Raw genomic sequence first — 19,060 nt, forward strand, 5'->3', positions numbered from 1 at the left:
AAACCCTAAGACAAGTTAGGGTTAGGTTTTCTTACCAAGTACGCAGTCGGAATCGCCTGTGTGGCAATACCGGAGTGGTGGTTGAGTGCGTGGAATAGCGGGATCGAATCCCAGGAAGAATCTCTAACTCACTCTCTCACTTTCTTTATTTTCCCCTTCTCTTTTCTCTATTCTCTTTCTTAGGGTTTTAGAATTCGTATGGAATATGAGAGAGAGTGTTTAAGGTCCTTATATAAGCCCAGGACTGATGGAAATGGCCCCAGGGCCAAGGTATAGTTAGGTTATATCCAAAGGGCGTCTGTTTCAGCCCAACGGATCACTTCTGGTGGCCCCTTTTCCACGTGCAGTCGGACTTAAGCTCCCTGACATTGGATCTAGGTCAGGCTGAGTTTTCGTTCCGATCGGGTTTGCAGATCGACCGTGGCGGACCAGTTTCAGTTCAACGGTCATGGTCACTCGATCAGGGCCACAAGTACATGGCCATGTATGGGATATTTTCCCTGATCCGAGGGTGTATTTGGGTCAGATTCTGACGGTCTGAATCCTTATATTTAGCCCGCAAGTGACACGACTCAGATTACTTAAATTCGGAATTTACTTTTAAATATATTCACGTTTCTCACACACTTTGCTCCAGGCTCAAGTTGTACATTTCTAGACGTAATTTAGACTTGATTTCTGAGGGGGTTGTCAAGTCCAGTAATGCGGTCATAATTGTATAGTTTTGCGGTCATCGGACTTTTAACGTACGGTCCAGGTCCGATACGGAGTTTCAAGATGCTCCCGAGAGCAACTGGGTTTTGAGATGGATTCTAGATTTTAGGGTAATGTAGCGTCAAGGATACTGTACGGTTTGGGTCCTGCAGATCATATTTAAAGTGATTAGTGTTAATTTCACAAGTACACTAGTTTAGCACTTGCTAATACTAGCCTTATTTCTAAAGGTTTTGGTCCTGGGTGATTTTTGCCTGAGGTGGTACTCGGGTCCTTGTACAGATTTTTCCGAGACGTTACAATCTACCCCCCTTAAAGAAAAATTTCATCCTCGAAATTAGTACCTTTTCGTACTCCTCGAGAATCTGAGGGTAGTTCTTTCGAACCTCGGCTTCTGTCTCCTAAGTAGCCTCTTCTTCCATGTGATGCGTCCACAACACTTTCACGAGTGGAAAAACCTTGCTACGTAGTACCTGTTCCTTTCTGTCTAGGACACGCCTCGGTCGCAATACATAAGTAGCGTCCTCACTCAACTGGACCTGTTCCCATCTGATAATGTGGGAAGGATCGGGAACGTATTTCTTCAGCATAGAAACATGAAACACGTTATACACGCCCGCAAGTGGTGTGGGCAAAGCAAGGCTGTATGCTACCAACCCCACTCGATCAAGTATCTGGAACGAGCCAATGAATCGAGGCGTAAGCTTCTCCTTCTTGCCAAATCGAAGAACTCCCTTCATAGGGGAAACTCTGAGGAACACATGGTCTCCAACCTCGAACTCTGGCGGTCGCCACCTCATATCGGCGTAGCTCTTCTGTCTGCTCTGCGCTGTCAGAAGTCGACACCTGATAATGTCGACTTTCTCTGAAGTCGTCTGAACTAACTCCGGGCCAATCAAGCTCTTCTCACCAACCTCTGCCCAGCAATGCGGCGCTCTACACGGGCGCCCATACAGTGCCTCATAGGGAGCCATGCCAATACTCGCCTAGAAACTGTTGTTATAGGCGAACTCTGCATAAGGAAGACAGTCATCTCAACTGTCCTTGAAATCCAGCACACAGGCCTGCAACATATCTTTCAGAATCTTATTCACCCTTTCCGTCTGCCCGTCAGTCTGTGGGTGGAACGCGGTACTTGTAATATCCCGAAAAATTTCGTGTAAAGACCCGAGCCAGAAAATAGATGTAAATCGTGTGTCTCGGTCCGACACGATCTCCAAGGGAACTCCATGCAGACGTATAATTTCCTTGATGTACAACCTGGCCAACTCGTCTGCAGAGTTCGAAACTCTGATAGGGAGGAAATGAGCCGATTTCGTCAATCAGTCCACGATCACCCAAATAGAATCATGCCCCTTCCTCGTCTTCGGTAGCCCTGAGATGAAATCCATAGAGATGAAATCCCACTTCCATTCTGCTATGGGCATGGGCTGAAGTAGTCCAGGAGGTCGGCGATGCTCTGCCTTGACCTACTAGAACGTGAGACAACGGGACACATAATCTGCTATGTGAGCCTTCATATTGTCCCACCAGTACGACCTCTTCATGTCACGATACATCTTCGTACTGCCTGGATGCATAGCCATCCTTGAATCATGAGCGGCCTCAAGAACTTCCTTCCTCAAGTCAGGGAGGTTCGGGACGCATAGGCGGCCACAGTAACGTAAGCCCCCATCCGTGCCAACTCTCCACTTTGAGTCCTCATCTGCACTAACCTGCTCTCTCATCTTCGCCAATAGCTCATCGTCTGCCTGAGCTGCGATAATCCTGTCATCAATGAGGGGCTGTATTCGAATATGTGCGATGCCCTCATATGGCTCCTCCACCGTGAGTTCCTGCTCAAAGTCTCACACGAACTCTACCATGTCCCACTCTGCTACCATCAACAAAGCCGCAAATGCCAATGCCTTCTTGCGGCTCAGTGCGTCTGCCACAAGGTTGGCCTTACCGGGATGGTAAGAGACCTCGAATTTGAAGTCCTTCAAGGTTTCCATCCATCGCCGCTGCCTCATATTTAGGTCCCGCTGAGTGAATATGTATCTGAGGCTCTTGTGGTTACAAAAGAGCTCGAAATCCTCTCCATAGAGGCAATGCCTCCAGATCTTCAAAGCAAAGATAATGGCAGCTAACTCCAGGTCGTGCGTAGGGTAGTTTTTCTCATGTTTCCTCAACTGTCGCAACAAGTAGGCAATAACCCTGTCCTTCTGCATCAAAACACCGCCCAAACCGAGACGAGACGCGTCCGTGTATATCGTATACTTGACCCCTTGCTCTGGCAATACTAGCACAGGGGCGGACGTCAACTTGTCTTTCAACTCTTGAAAGGTTGCTTCCGCCTTTTCATTCCAAGCGAACTTCAGATCCTTCCATGTCAATTGAAACAAAGGTCTAGCTATCTTCGAGAAATCCCGAATGAATTGTCAATAGTAACCTGCCAGACCAAGGAAACTCCTCACCTCGGTAACCGAACCGGGCTGCTTCCAGTCCTGAACTGCGGCTACCTTAGCAAGGTCCATAGCTATCCCTTCTCTGGACACCACGTGTCCTAGAAACTTGATTTCCTCTTTCCAGAAGTTGCACTTCTTGTACTGGGCGAACAACTGGTTCTTCCTTAGAGTATCCAAGACTGCTCGCAGGTGTTCCTCGTGCTCTTCCCAACTCTTAGAGTATATCAGGATATCATCAATAAATACGATAACGAATCAGAATAGAAATGGCCGAAATACCCTGTTCATCAAGTCCATGAACACGGCTGGTGCGTTCGTAAGGCCGAACGATATTATGAGAAACTCATAGTGTCCAAAATTGGTCCTGAAGGCAGTCTTCTGCACGTCCTCATCCCTGACGCGCAACTGATGATACCCCGATTGCAGGTCAATCTTCAAGAAATACCTTGCCCCCTTTAACTGATCAAACAGGTCATCTATCCTCGGCAAAGGGTAGTTGTTCTTTACCGTCACTTGGTTCAATCTGCGATAATCAATACATAATCGCAAAGATCCATCCTTCTTCTTTATAAACAACACAGGCGCTCCCCATGGAGACACACTGGGTCGTATAAAGCCTGCATCCAACAGAGCATCGATCTGTTTCCTCAGCTCCTCCATCTCACACGGAGCCATGCGATAGGTCAGAAGAGACACAGGTGTCGTACCAGGCACTAGATCGATCGTAAAATCAATTTCGCGCTGAGGGGGTAGTCCAGGTATCTTCCTGAACACGTCTGAGAACTCTTGGACCACAGGAGTGTCCTCGAGCGCTGGACTATGAGCGTCCTCCAGCATGTAAGCATAACAATCAATGCGATAGGGCCAACTGACCTGCACCGGGAAAGTAAAGGTCATGCCCTCTGGTCCATAGGCTGTCACCACTCTACAATCGCAGTCGATCTCTGCCTTCATCTCTGTGAGCCAATCCATACCGAGAATGACATCATAATGATGTAATGGGGTGACAATCAAGTCGAGGAGCGCTGTCCCGCTCCCTACATCTATCGAACACCCCTTATAGATCTTAGTAGCGTCCGAGAAAGTCCCTGTGGCGGTAAGGATTCTCATCCCAACCATAAGACTAGTTTCCAACCCTAGCCGCTTGACTGTTGCACACGATATGATAGAGACAGTGGACCCGGTGTCCACTAATAAAAAGACTGGAGTACCTTGGATATGTGCCGTAACATCAAAAGCCATAGGTGGCATAGGTGCTGCCTCTGATGCTTCAGCTATAAGTGAGTGCACTCGAGCCTACTGAAAACGGTTAGGCTAAGGTACCATAGGCCGTTGAGGCAGCCTAGATAGAGGTACAGGTGGCTGGAATGATGGATGAGCTGGTGCCGAGCGTAGAGGTGGTGCTGATATAACCTGGGGAAGCAGGTGGTTGACCCTCTGGGGCGGTGAGAAGCCGCTATCCCTCATCCTGGTGAAGCAGTTCACCTTTGTGTGGCCTGGCCTCTTGCAGTAGGCACACTACACATCAAGTCACCTCACAGGGGCAGGTGGAGCCATCAGTCTCTGCGGTGAATCTGCCCATGGCCTCTTCCCGAGGAATGGTCTGCTCAAAATCTCTGGTCGCGGCCTAGGAGCCATCGGTGCTCGCATACGGGACTGCCTGTCCCCGTCCTGCTCAACTCTCATGGACATGCTCACTAGCTCAGCATAGCTACGTATGCTAGCGCAGCACATCTTCGAGCGAATATCTAGTCGCAGACCCTCAGAAAAACGCCATATACGCATCATTTCATCTGTCAGAATCAACGGGGCATACCTGCCCAACTCCGTAAACCTGTTCTCATACTCTGCCACTAACATCCCTCCCTGTCGGAGGCGAAGGAACTTACTCTCCTTCTCGTGGCGATAGGTGACGAGATAGTATTTCTCATGGAAACAGGTCTCGAAATCTGCCCACGTCCATATGTGTCCGACCGCAACAGTACGGAGGACGTTATCTCACCATAAGCTGGCCTCCTTCTCGAACATGAAGGTGACCAACTCCACCTGCTCGGGCTCTGTGCAGTGTAGCGGCTTTAGCATCTTAGAGATGCGGTCAAGCCAATACTCGACCTCCTCGGGGCTGTGAGTACCCGCAAAGGTAGGGGCCGTAAACGCTGGAATCGCTCAAAGTGGCCGCTGGCACTTGCATTCCCAGCAGAGGGCGTAAATGAAGCAGGCGAAGCCACACCTATGCTCTGGGCAAAAATTCCCGCCATGGTGGCCAAAAACTGCTGCTACTATGCCTGCTGCTGCTGCTGCTGCTGCTGCTGATGTACCTACTGTTGCTGCATCAATAACATCATCTGCTCTAACCTATCAGTAGGGGGAGTTGACTGAGGTACAGATGGTGTCGAAGAGGACGCGCGGTTCTGTTCTGGAACCGGTGACACAATAGGTGTAGGCCCATTGGTGGGGCCAGTGGCTGGCTAAGAGTCCGGCATGGTGTCAGAGGGAGACGGGCCCGAACTGGGGTCCGTATGGCTATCGCTTAGGGGAGGTGCCCCTTCAGACGAATCGCCAAGAGTGAGCCGTGCCATACTCCGTGTGGCCTTAGGTGGCATTCCCTATATACAACATAGGGTGCCACCCAGGTCAGATTCAGCATGCCCACAACCTCAACCACACAGCATTTACACACAGTTTAAGGGAACTTCATGCATTTCATTTACCAAAATTGTCACAATTACATGAGATACGTCATAACATGAATCATGACAGGAAATGCATATGAGCTATTACAAGCAAGGCTACGAACGTTAAAACAAGCCAACAAGCACGACATACTTTCCACCTACAATACTCCTAAACTTGCCAACATCAAAACACACACATTCTAAGATAGCAATAAAACAAGCTACTAGACAACGGCATGGATGACTAGACATCTGAGTTTGACGATGGAGGAGAGGCGCCCTTATCCTACAGGCAACACAATAGTTTTCAAGGTGCAGGTCACCTTCTTAAACTTGTGCTTCATAAGGGCCCGGACATCGATAATCTCCTATCGCAAGGCAGCCTGGCCCTCCTCAAGTCAAGCTAAGCGGGCTTCCCTAGCAGCCCGATCAGGGTCATGCCCCGCTGTCGTCGGAGTGGAGCTCTCATCCGTGTCCTGAGCCTCCACTTCTTCCTCCTGTTCTTCTTCTATCTCCTCTCTGCTTTCCTCCTCGCTTTCATACTCTTCACTAGTCGTCTCGTCCTCACTCTCATTGAGGCGAGCTTGCCGCTATTGTGGCCCAATTTCCATCTGATTGAGAGTAGTTTCGTTGATGTAATGGGTCGGCACCGACACTTCCGCTCCAAGTCTATAGCCAAACTCACGTGCAATCTTGCATATGAGTCAGCCGAATGGAAGCGAATCAGATGCTCTAGTGGAGCGTGCAGTAAGAACTATCTGTCACAGAATATGCGTAGGCACGCACAACTTCTCTCATTGCCCCACTTGCTACAGGAACTCTACCATCAGACGAGTGCACTCACTGCGGTTGCTCCACCTAGGTTACACGTTGTATGTGAAGATGTGGTGGAGCAGGCGGAAGTCATCAGTCATATTGGTTGCTAGGAGGCTGTTATTCAGATTCCAGTGGGCCAGTTGTCCGCAAAGGAATCGCGTGCGGCTATCCCTTTCACGTGCACTCTTCAAATTCTTCTCGCTTGCATGCACTTCGCCAAGCGGCATCTTCATAAGCCGAGCTATCAACCCAGCATCAATTGTGGCCTCCCAATCTCTAACAATGGGGATCTTGAACTGCAAGGGCTCCAACGTAGGCTCTCGAATGTGGGCATAGAAGGCTCAGACTGTGCCCACATTTGCACGGTACTCACACTCGAACACAGGACCCCATCCGGCTTCGATCAGGCGGTTCATCACCAGATATTGCCCGAAGAGCCTCTCATCCACATGAGCTTCAAAGAGGACCCTGCGACCCTGAAATCTCCCATAAGACATATCCGTCAGGAGGATCCTTTCGAGGGGAGTCTGGGGATCAAGCTCCCACTTGGTCCTTATCTCCCGATCGACACTTGCACTAGTGGCGACGCCTTTAGACCTCCGTGAACGAGTAGGGTGACTAGGCCCGGCCTCATCCGTAGGAGTCCTCTTCTTCCCCATGAGAGAAAGAAGCGTGGAAATCGAGAAGATGACCATAACAAGCTCGAATAAGGCCATGGAAAAGGGAGGAAATTAGGGAAACGGGATGGTTGAATGGGTTCCCACGGCTTGTTGAAGCACACAATGGTATTTGTGTGTTCAAAATGAGAAGGAATGAAGAAAGTAGAAGAGGGGTTGTTGGGCTTTGGAATGTTGAGCTACAAAGAGGATTTGTAAGCTCAACAAATGGGAAAAAATAAGAAGATGGAAGGTGGGTTTCGATGTAAAGGATGGAGGTGTGTGTATGTTGAAGGAAAATGATGAAATGGGTGGATAGAGGGGAGATTTGAGAGAGAAACAAAGGTTTTTAAAGAAAAAGGAGAGCTTAGAGGGGTAGATTATGAAGGGGAGGTGTGTTTGGAGGGTTTAAATTCATCCCAACACACATCAGTGGGCCATACAGCACCCTAAGAGTGTCGGCCCGAACCGGCCTGCCCAGCCAGGCTTGCCAACCATCTCTGGACATTCCGGCGATGCCTCGCCAGTTGGGCGAGGTCCTCCTGCCCCCTGGACTCTAAAAACATGTGGGACCCACCCTGGGTCCCCCTGGAAATGTTCTGTTTGGCCCCCGACTCCGTTTTGAGTTATTTCGGGTCATTTCGAGAATTTCTAATGTAACCTCATATTTTCTCAATTGTTGAAGGCTGGGATTGGATAAATCATGGTCTAAACCCGTCGATTGACGGTCTAGGGATGATCCGGGATCATCTCAAGCGATCGCGGATGTGTACGGACCTGATCTCAGCGATCATTTTCGGTAACTTTCGCCAATCGGCGAAACTAGAAATCCTAAGCTTGTCTCTACATTTTTCTCACACCCACCTAGGTCTAAATGCGTCAGCGTATGTCATGTGACCATAACCCAAGTCCGGTTTACTCCAAATCATGCTCTGATACCAACTTATAACGCCCTACAAATCGGAGGTCAGGTAGAAGTCCAACTCCCGAGTTCCAACGCATCACTTATGTAACATATTTAATGATAATTTAATATTGTCTGTATTAGTGCATAAAACATGAATAAGATTAAGCCAAATCAGCAAAACATAATCCAGGGACAGTTGAAATACGCAAGTGGAAGACTGACTCAAATATGTATAACTTTACAATTCAGTATAAGTCCCCAAAGTATGTATGCATTGCCAGGTCAATAATTACATGTATTGTTTTAAAATACAAAATGTCAAAAATGTAATAGTCCACTACAAGTATAACCCTGAAGCCCCGCCAATCAGAACGGTCTAGGTAAACCTACCAGAATACTGCATATATGAGAAGGCATCCTCGTCATCTACGAAGTCCGCCTTTGCCTCATTAGTCGGGTCTCCATTTGCAACTAAGACAGAGTCTGGTTGGTGTGTACAACACCATCCCGAAACGTGGGAGTGAGTGGTCAACTCAGTGGAACAATAAAGCAAAGGTTAACATGTTCTCAATTCGGTCAAGCAGTAATGATAAAACAATATAATTAAACATCCCTAAGTACTCTGATTAATGCAAGAATGGTATGAATAAATGATGCATGCCCTCACCTGCACTCCCTCTGCGATCTTCATCTAACGTCATGTATGTCAGTCACTTCCTCAGTGCTCTGCCCAATGCCAAATGGCATATGCAGTGCGGTGCATGAACGTGATTACCAAGTTCTTATTAGTCCTTTTTATATAGCAGGATTGGGAAGCTAAGGTACCTCCCTTATATCAATTCCCAAACGGTGATCCATTCTAGGGTCGTCAATTCTAGTAAATCTCATACGATGTTACGGTTATAGGTCACTGCAAAGGGCTCGTCACCTTATTAGTGCAGGCATAGTATGTACTCTTATTGCTATGTAAGGGCTCGTCGCCTCTATGCAGTCTTAGCGTACGCTCGAGGTCACTACAAAGGGCTCGTCACCTTATCAGTATAGGCCGACAGCTCGAATACAGTATCTCATACCATCATATTCGGCTCACGAGGTTGTGTTGCTCACTGGACACTACGGGGAGGCTCGTCACCCCAGCGTAGGCCGATAGCTCGACCACAGTATCCCATACTACCATGCCCGGCTCATGAGTCTTAGCAGATCGAGGTACCAAGGTTAAAGGAGTTTTCACTGGTGAGTTTGGTACCTTAGATTCAAGTAGTAGCTTCCATACATGGTGAACATACATCAGGTCAATCGGGTTACTTGACAAGCTCGACTAGTACAAGCACACGTTGAGTTGATCGACATGAAGTGCATAAGCACTCTGTGTAGCCTAACCACTGCCAACATCCCAAGTACAGCTCGGATTCATCGATCACGTCCTATGTGGCGAAATCAACCTTAGCCACCTATTCAATGCCTGTTACCGATTGCCTGGACTATTCTGTAGTCCCAAACACATTACAACTATAACAGATAATCATACAAGCTAATCAGAACAGTAATGGATCAACAATTCCAATCATGCAAGCATGTGAGCATTTGATGGATTTCAACTTAAACATGAATTCACACATATGCAGTCCCTAAGTAAAATAGACAAAGAATATAAGTTACATGGAGGAAATCATACACACCGTTAAGGTAGTTGAGAATCTCTTCTCAACGCCCATATAAAGTACAATTTATTACACACTTGTTCATTCAGACAATTCTACAAACACTTAGACTACATATTCCAACATACATGACGTATGTTGGTGATAGCACGTTTTAGGGCAAATCCTTTCTCTAAGGAATTGTCACGTATACCTCAACCATATGTCTACAATAGTTAATCATGGCAAATCCATATCCAGAATCCATACTCATACAAACATTTCAACAAACACAAGAATACACTATATTCAACATAGTTCATATATATGTGTAAAGTGCGGGAACAACGTGTCTAAGCATGTGATAGCAATTCAAGTCAGTCATAAATCATTAACTGACATTGAAAGCCTTGAAAACCATAACCTAAACATTTATAGTCCGCACTTTTCGCCGGTAGACTCATAGCGAACTCAGTTTTAAAAGCTAAGTCTTGTCTACAACACCACAATAACCTATAACTGGGAATAGGTTAGCTAATTCATCTATTACGCTAGTCAGAAACTCTAAGACAAGTTAGGGTTAGGTTTTCTTACCCAAGTACGGAGTCGGAATCGCTTGTGTGGCGATACAGGAGTGGTGGTTAAGTGCGTAGATTAGCGGGATTGAATCCCAGGAAGAATCTCCAACTCACTCTCTCACTTTCTTTCTTTTCCCCTTCTCTTTTCTCTATTCTCTTTCTTATGGTTTTAGAATTCGTATGGAATATGAGAGAGAGTGTTTAAGGTCCTTATATAGGCCCAGGACTGATGGAAATGGCTCCAGGGCCAAGGTATACTTAGGTTATATCCAAAGGGCGTCTGTTTCAGCCCAACGGAACACTTCTGGTGGCCCCTTTTCCACGTGTGGTCGGACTTAAGCTCCCTGACATTGGATCTAGGTCAGGCTGAGTTTTCGTTCCGAACGGGTTTGCATATCGACCGTGGCGGACCAGTTTCAGTTCAACGGTCACAGTCACTCGATCAGGGCCACAAGGACATGGCCATGTATGGGACATTTCCCCTGATCCGAGGGTGTATTTGGGTCATATTCTGACGGTCCAAATCCTTATATTTGGCCCGCAAGTAACACGACTCAGATTACTTAAATTCGGAATTTACTTCTAAATATATTCACGTTTCTCACACACTTTTCTCCAGGCTCAAGTTGTACATTTCTAGACGTAATTTAGACTTGATTTCTGAGGGGGTTGTCAAGTCCAGTAATGCAGTTATAACTGTATAGTTTTGCAGTCATTGGACTTTCGACGTGGAGTCCAGGTCCGATACAGAGTTTCAAGATGCTCCCGAGAGCAACTGGGTTTTGAGATGGATTCTAGATTTTAGGGTAATGTAGTGTCAAGGATACTGCATGGTTTGGGTCTTGCAGATCATATTTAAAGTGATTAGTGTTAATTTCACAAGTACACTAGTTTAGCACTTGCTAATACTAGCCTTATTTCTAAAGGTTTTGGTCCTGGGTGATTTCTGCCTAAGGTGGTGCTCGGGTCCTTGTACGGATTTTTCCGAGACATTACAGATACGTAACGTGATACCGATATTTCAAACACTGATCAAGACAATATATCCTTCAATTCCCTCCTAAAACATGGAGACCAAACAACCCAACCTCCCATCCTTGAATAAACCTAAGAAATCCACATTTCTTTATCATTTGCCACCTGTACGGACAAGGAGAAGCATGACATAAAGCATTGCTATCACAACATGCATCTTCCAAGAATCTACTCCATACCACTTATCCTTCTTGGCTTGCAAACCTCTCCCCATTCCAAAAGATATTATTGCCAACACCTTTCCATAGGAACTCCCTTTGAATTCTTTCCAATCTTCGAATTACATGCACCAACCATTTTGAGCAGAGACGTAAATTATAAAAAAAGGCAAGTTCGACGAGGCTGAATTGATGAGAATTATCCGCCCTCTCAAGGACAAGAATCTTCTCTTACATCGTGAAAGTTTCCTTTCCACCCTTTCTGCCATGTCATCCCACAAATGAACAGGCCGACACATAGGGGTAAGCTAGGGTAGGTCTTTGGAAGGCAACAAGCCTTGCATCCAAAGCTCCCCGTGACAGCACTCACATCCTTCTCTCTCATGCGAATCCCCATCGTTTTTCTTTTCAGAGTTAGTTGATTTTTGGGTCTGACATTATTTCAAACCATCTAACAATGATCCTTAAGTTATCCACCTGTTGCCTACTCACATCGCAAAACAGGATTGTATCATCAGAAATAGATTTATTTTAATGGCACCCAAGAACTCTGCCATTCCACTCTCTTCGGGTGCATCACAATGTCAAGAACCAGATCTGTAGTAACATTGCATGGTTTCATTATCATTACAATTTACTGTTACAAAATAAATATTGGATTGGTAGAACTGAGTAATGAAATATTGAACAAACCAGGAAAAACCTAAACCTGTTTTTCCCAACAAAACTAAATCCTCATTTCATCAGTTCCATCACAAAACACTTAGAATCTGATAGTAGCATAATTCTCCATTTCACATTTAGTCTAAAATCTTCTCCAACTGCCAATCTTTTGGGTTTTCAATGAACTAATTATAATGTGTTTCTCATCTAGAGGATCTTTATATTTTGCATGCTTTTCATTTTGGCGTTATGTCTTTAATTCATTAAGGTTACTCCTATTCTAGTTTGCTAAAAGTTCAATTTTCTTTTCTTTTTTGGGTCAACAGTGTCATTTGCTCAATATAAGCTACTGCCCGCCAACTGAGGAGGAAATTCCAGAGAACAAGAGCTTAGTGGGTGTTTATGTTATTGTCATGTTGGTTACAAATTTAATAATAAAGAATAAATTGTTTTCAACATTGAATTCTATGACATTATAACAGATATTAACTTGTTCAGGTTGTGGTGGCATACAATCCGCTTGGATGGATCCACACTGACAATGTTAGGATTCCAGTGAGTATGCATCCCCTTTTTTTTTTCTTTCTTCTTGTGGGATTGATTCTTAATTTGTTCCATGCATTTGCCTTAATATCAGTGTAATTGTTATATTATTAATAAGCTACCGTTTATCATCATCACCACATCCTTTCATTTCTAATAAAGTTACTGTTTTTGTTAAGGAAACAAAAATGTTGGTTCATGGATTACATGTACTATTGTGTTCTACATTTAATTACATGGTTTTATGCTCTAGGCCTGATGGTATAGATATCATACTTGTTGGACGTAGGCCAGTGGGGCCCACTTGTGAGCAATCACTAGTGGGTACGTCCCATGTTTTCTCTGGTCTTTTCCTTTGAATTAAATTTCAAATTCAAATATGAATTTGATTTTTAATTGAAGATAGGGATTTGATCGGATTTTTTGGCCTTATCCCAATCCCACCCAAACTCTCCTTCCTCTGTTATAAAAAGGAATGCGCTTCTCTCGTGTGAAGAATTGAGTCATATGATAAACCGAGAGTATACAGAGAGATATTGTGTGCGCTATAGTCTGTCCATTTTAGCTTGCCCTTGGGACGATCTGATCAATAGATCGCAATCCGGGGCCACTATATACCGTAGGATCAGAGGTGTGAATAGTTCCATCTGCTCCAGTAGTAGATAGGCAGGCCGTTGAAGCACCGTTCTTCTGCTTTGTGAGGGTTCCAAACTTCGTGTAGACCATCAGATCTTGAGGGCTCACCTTCCGCGCTTCCCAACAGTGGTATCAGAGAAAACTCAACGGCAGATCTTCGATTTATAATTTTCATCTAAAAAGGTAAGTGGCCCTTTTTTTTTAAATTATTGGATTCATGCTCCTGGCTTTTGAAATGTATAAGATCAGTGTGCACTGTGACTCTTGATATGCAAATATGCACCGAATGGGACTACATAGATGTGCATAATGTGCATAGATGTATACACATGAGACTGTGTACATATATATGTGCACATGTGACTGTGTACATAGATGTGCATGATGTTGCCATACAGAACTATTTTCATGTATGACCGTGTACATAGATGTGCATGATGTAGACACTGCACACTGTATTTCGATAAAAATATTATATATATATATATATATATATATATATATATTATATATATATATATATAAAGGCCCTTTGACGTGAATCTTCTATCTGTACACACATGTATATTTACACATGTATTTGTACACTTGTTGGCTGTACACACATGTATCTATATACAAGTTTAACAATAATTAACATGGCTTTTGTACACATTGGCTACTATATTCATGTTCTTTTGTGCATATGTTGTTATGTACACATGCCAATATGTTGTGCTGTACATATGTCAACACGTTGTTTCTGTTAACATGTAGTTTACAGCAACACGTTCCATGTTTTTATATGATGTACTATAACACGGTTATATGTTGCATATTGTTGTATGATGTCCTATAACATGTTGCATTGTTTCTGTTAACATGTTGTTTACAGCAACATGTTAGCATGGTGTTTACACATGTAGTTTATATATGTACATGGAAGGATATAAATTGTTCACAGTACACATGGATGGCGTACTGTACACATGTGATATAGTTGGCTGAACATAGATGTAGGCCACGTGATCTAGTGCTTACAATACACATGGCTTCTCAAATACATGTAGTTTAAATGATGGTGTGGATGTTGTGCACGTATAAAGCATGCAAGAATAACACATGTAATGCAGCCTACTATATCATTAAACATATTTACTACAAGCCATATGTTAACGTGTGAGGAGGGCTGACGTGTTGTACTATAACTAAAATATATACATCATCATATGATTGTACATGGAAGGTTTCCATTTAAGAAGGATGGAATGGTGGGGTCCACTAATGATGTCATCTTGGGGATCCGCTCTGTTCATTATTTTCTCCATATCATCTCATGATATAGGGTTAAAAATGAGGTAGATCTACTATTCTGGTGGACCACACCACATGAGTGTATGTTAAAGTACTTTAACATGCAATACATGTATATATTCTAACGTGTTAAAATACAATACGTCAGCCTACAAGATGTTCATCATACGTCAGTCTACATGTATACATCACACATTTCCTACATGTTGTACGTCAGCCTACATGTTGCTGTACATGTTGCTGTACACGTTGCTATTATAAATCCAACACGTTTAATGGTACACATCTGATATGTACATCTGTTGAATAGATATGTACATTTCCCGTGTGAAGCAGATGGCATATGTGTGAAATAAATCCAAAAATCAGCTCGTGGCATACATGCCTCCCTGCTGTGTGAAGCAGATAGGCTGAAGTACATCTCACGTGATTAGCTAACGTACACGTGTTGGCTGATGTACACGTGCAGCAACTATGTTTTAGTTTTGCTAATTCCACATGTATAGATCTGTTTAAAGATCTATGCACATATTTGTTGAATTCATGTTTAATCTACAAAACAATAGTGTGGTCCACATTCAGATATGCTGCAACCTGAATGTGTTATCCTGAGTTTTGGATTTGATGATATATATTTTTTATGAGTTGATGGACACATATCAAGTATGTTGTTTCTTTTATTATATCTTCTTCACTGTTGATTTAAAACTCATTAGTGAACGAAACGATCATCAACCATGATGATCAATGTTGATGAATGGATCCATCATCAACAATGATCATTAACGGTAATGATCGGATCCATCACTAATGGTCATGATCACAGGTGAAGATTGTACTCTCTTTATATCTAAGCACTTGATTTTTCCTTTCTGATGATGATGTTAATATGCATGAAAATATTCGGCTTGATGTGTTTAGATCTTAGCCCCCTACATTTTCCATTAGAAATTACAAAACTTAGTGCTTAGATGCTCCCTAAAATATAAAGGTTGTGCATAACCTGAGTGGGAGTTTATTCTCCTCCACCAAATGATGCATGCAACCATGTAATGGAAGGTTGCACGTTATACAAATTTATTCTTATAAAAGTATTAAACCCATTTTAATTAGAGAACTTGATTGTTCTATGCCGCCCATTCGGGTATGTGGACTTTCAGATCTCATTAAGATGTGTTAACTGCTTTTATACTTTGAAAATTTATATAACACGTAGAAATGCTGATGATTAGTATCAATACCTTAGATCTTAGCTAAGTAGTGATACTCATGTAATGTAGAGATGGCCACCAAAGCGTTAATCGTTGAATAACTGAAAGGACAACATTTCGACGGCAACAACTACGAAGACTGGTCCCGCGCAGTGCGATGCCTTCTGGACAAGGACGACATATCTCACACACTCGATGTAGTTCAAGAGGAACCCATCTTAGCTGAAAACGGGAACAAGAACATAGGGTTGCGATGACTTGCTATAATAAGTGGTGAAAACAAAATCGTTCAGCCCGTAATGTCCTTCTTAGCACTATGCACAAAGAACTCATACCCACATATGAAGTTCATGAAACCGCTAAGGGAATCCGGGAAGCACTGACAGATGCCTATGCGCAGAAGTCAGATGCGAGATTTAGGGCAATGGAATTAGAATTCCAGGAGTACAGTATGCCTGTCGGCTGCCCCATCAAAGATCATATTCGTAAGATGGAGCAAATGATAGGTGCCCTTAGGAATGTTGGGTGTAAATTGACTGAAAATCAGAAGACTATATCCATGCACCGTTCCTTGCCTGAATCTTGGGCCCAAATCAAAAGAATTCTGAACCATACTGATTCTATTACTACGTTCAGAGATTTTCTGGCCACTTGGTACGTGAGGTTGAAATGAATACAATTCAGCCAGGTTCGGGCAAGGCCTTTGTAGCAGAGACCCATAAACGGAAAGCTAACAATAAACGGTCCAAAGCTCGCAAGAAGGCGAAGAAGAATAATCAAGAACAGAAGACCACAACACATCCTCCAAATCTCAAGAAGGGGAATGGAAAGAAGAAGCAGAAAAAGACAAATATAGTCTGCTTTGTCTGTGGAAATTCTAGCCATTATGCTCAGCAGTGTGCCCATAAAAAGACGGGAATTTCTCAGTCACAAGATACTTTATATGTAGGCGTTTGTTCTGAAATCATTTCCGTTGATACTATATCTAACGAGTGGATTTTGGATTCAGGCGCAACAAAGCACGTGACACAGAGTCGTTGAGGACTCGAGGAATTCCGGCCTGTAGCCAAAGGAAGTTACAAGCTGTACATGGGCAATAACGCTGTTGAAGACGTACTAGGGATTGGCGTTCTCCATCTCCGTATGCGCATAGGGCAAACAATAATCCTTCGTGATACTCTTTTTGCACTGGAGATGCGTCGGAATTTAATTTCTGTTTCTAGGTTATTATTTGATGGTTTTGATATTCGATTTTCCGGGACGAGTTTCTTTGAGACTGAATAACCTCATCCTTGCATTGGGAAATTTAATTTCAGATTTATTTATTCTGGACATAGATTGTGATAATGCCCCTCTTGCTTTATCTGCTATGTCGATTGAAACTGTAGTATCTGAATCTCAAAAATGGCACGTGAGGTTAGGTCACATAGGAAAGGATCGTATGACAAAACTAATACGTTCTGGTCTGTTAGACTCCTTATCCAAAGTTAATTTGTCATTTTGTGAACATTGTGTGTCCGGGAAGACATCGAAGAAACCATTTCCCAAAGCGGCTAGGTCCAAGGGCACACTAGAAATAATCCATTCAGATATCTGTGGACCCTTTAATGTACATGCCAGAAATGGATGTCAATACTTTGTCACTTTCATTGACGATTACTCGCGCTATGGATATGTGTATCTCATCTCACACAAATTTGAGGCTTTTGATTGTTTTCTTAAATATAAAGCTGAGGTGGAAAATCAGCTTGAGAAAAAGATTAAAATCCTTCGATCTGATAAAGGTGGCGAGTATACATCTGAAACGTTTAAATCATATTGTGAAAACGTTGGAATTGTTCGGCAGTACTCAATGGCTTACACTCCACAACAAAACGGTGTTGCAGAGAGAAGGAATAGGACACTATTGGACATGGTTAGATCGATGATGGCACAAGCCAATCTCTCTACCACATTCTAGGGAGACGCACTGTTAACAGCCGTCTACGTCCTTAATAGAGTCCCATCCAAATCCATTTCTAAGACTCCATATGAGATGTGGTCTGGGAGGACTCCTTCTCTAGCCAACTTACGCCCTTGGGGATCTTTAGGACATGTTTTACTACCTACTCTGCATAGAGGTAAACTTGATAGTAAAACCATTGAATGCGTGTTCATAAGGTACCCTATGCATTCAAAGGTATACATTCTAGTTTATGAGGACCATGAACGATGGATTGAGATAGAATCCTGAGACGTTACCTTCGTTGAAGATAGATACCCAAGCCGAATGAAGCAAAAGGCTCCAATAGAACTTTTTTAAATACCCGATGTATCTCAGGAGAGTGGGAGTTCTGCTCCTCAAGATGATGATGCTCCTATAGTTCGCCAGGACAGTGGGAGGACATCTCAGCAGGCTCCTGAGTTACATCGAAGCGAAAGAGGATTGATTCCCCGAAGATACTTTGATATTGAAGGGCAAACATTCTCTTGTGTTGCAGTTGATGATGATGAACCTGATTCGTATCAGGATGCATTATTATCTTCTAACTCGGCCGATTGGGTAAATGCTATGGACGAAGAGATCGCTTCCATAGAGAAAAATAAAGTCTGGGAACTTATTGATCTATCTTCCAATCGCAAAGCGATAGGTAATAAATGTGTACTTAAGATCAAAAGAAAGGCAGATGGTACAATGGACAAGTATAAAGCATGATTAGTTGCTAAAGGTTTTACACAACAAGAAGGCATTGATTACGAGGAGACCTTTTTAGCTGTTGCAAAGTTCTCCTCAATCCGCATGATCTTGTCCATTGTCGCAAGTTTAAACTTAGAGTTATATCAGATGGATGTAAAGACCGCATTCTTAAATGGTGACTTGGATGAAGAGATATACATGCAACAGTCCATGGGTTATGTGGACAAAAAGCATCCAAAGAAAGTCTGCAAGTTGTTGAAATCTATCTATGGGCTAAAGCAATCTTCAAGACAGTGGTACATGAGGTTCCACTTGGCCATCACCACTTTTGGATTCACGATGAGTGAAGAAGATCATTGTGTATATATGAAATAGTCTGGAAGATCTTTTCTGATACTATCTCTATATGTA

General features: G+C 43.6%; 1 protein-coding gene across 3 annotated transcripts in view; it reads left to right on the plus strand.

Annotated features, from left to right (window-relative positions):
- LOC131251327 (alpha-mannosidase-like) overlaps nt 1–19,060 on the plus strand; it is a 54,422-nt gene that overhangs the window by 13,707 nt on the left and 21,655 nt on the right. For all 3 annotated transcript variants that reach the window (XM_058251993.1, XM_058251994.1, XM_058251995.1), the window contains 2 exons: nt 12,616–12,681; nt 12,788–12,844. In XM_058251993.1, the coding sequence (XP_058107976.1) occupies nt 12,616–12,681; nt 12,788–12,844 (123 nt within the window). The remainder of the gene's footprint in view (nt 1–12,615; nt 12,682–12,787; nt 12,845–19,060) is intronic.

The sequence above is a fragment of the Magnolia sinica genome, chromosome 7 (genome assembly GCF_029962835.1).
Source record: "Magnolia sinica isolate HGM2019 chromosome 7, MsV1, whole genome shotgun sequence".
Taxonomy (NCBI): domain Eukaryota; kingdom Viridiplantae; phylum Streptophyta; class Magnoliopsida; order Magnoliales; family Magnoliaceae; genus Magnolia; species Magnolia sinica.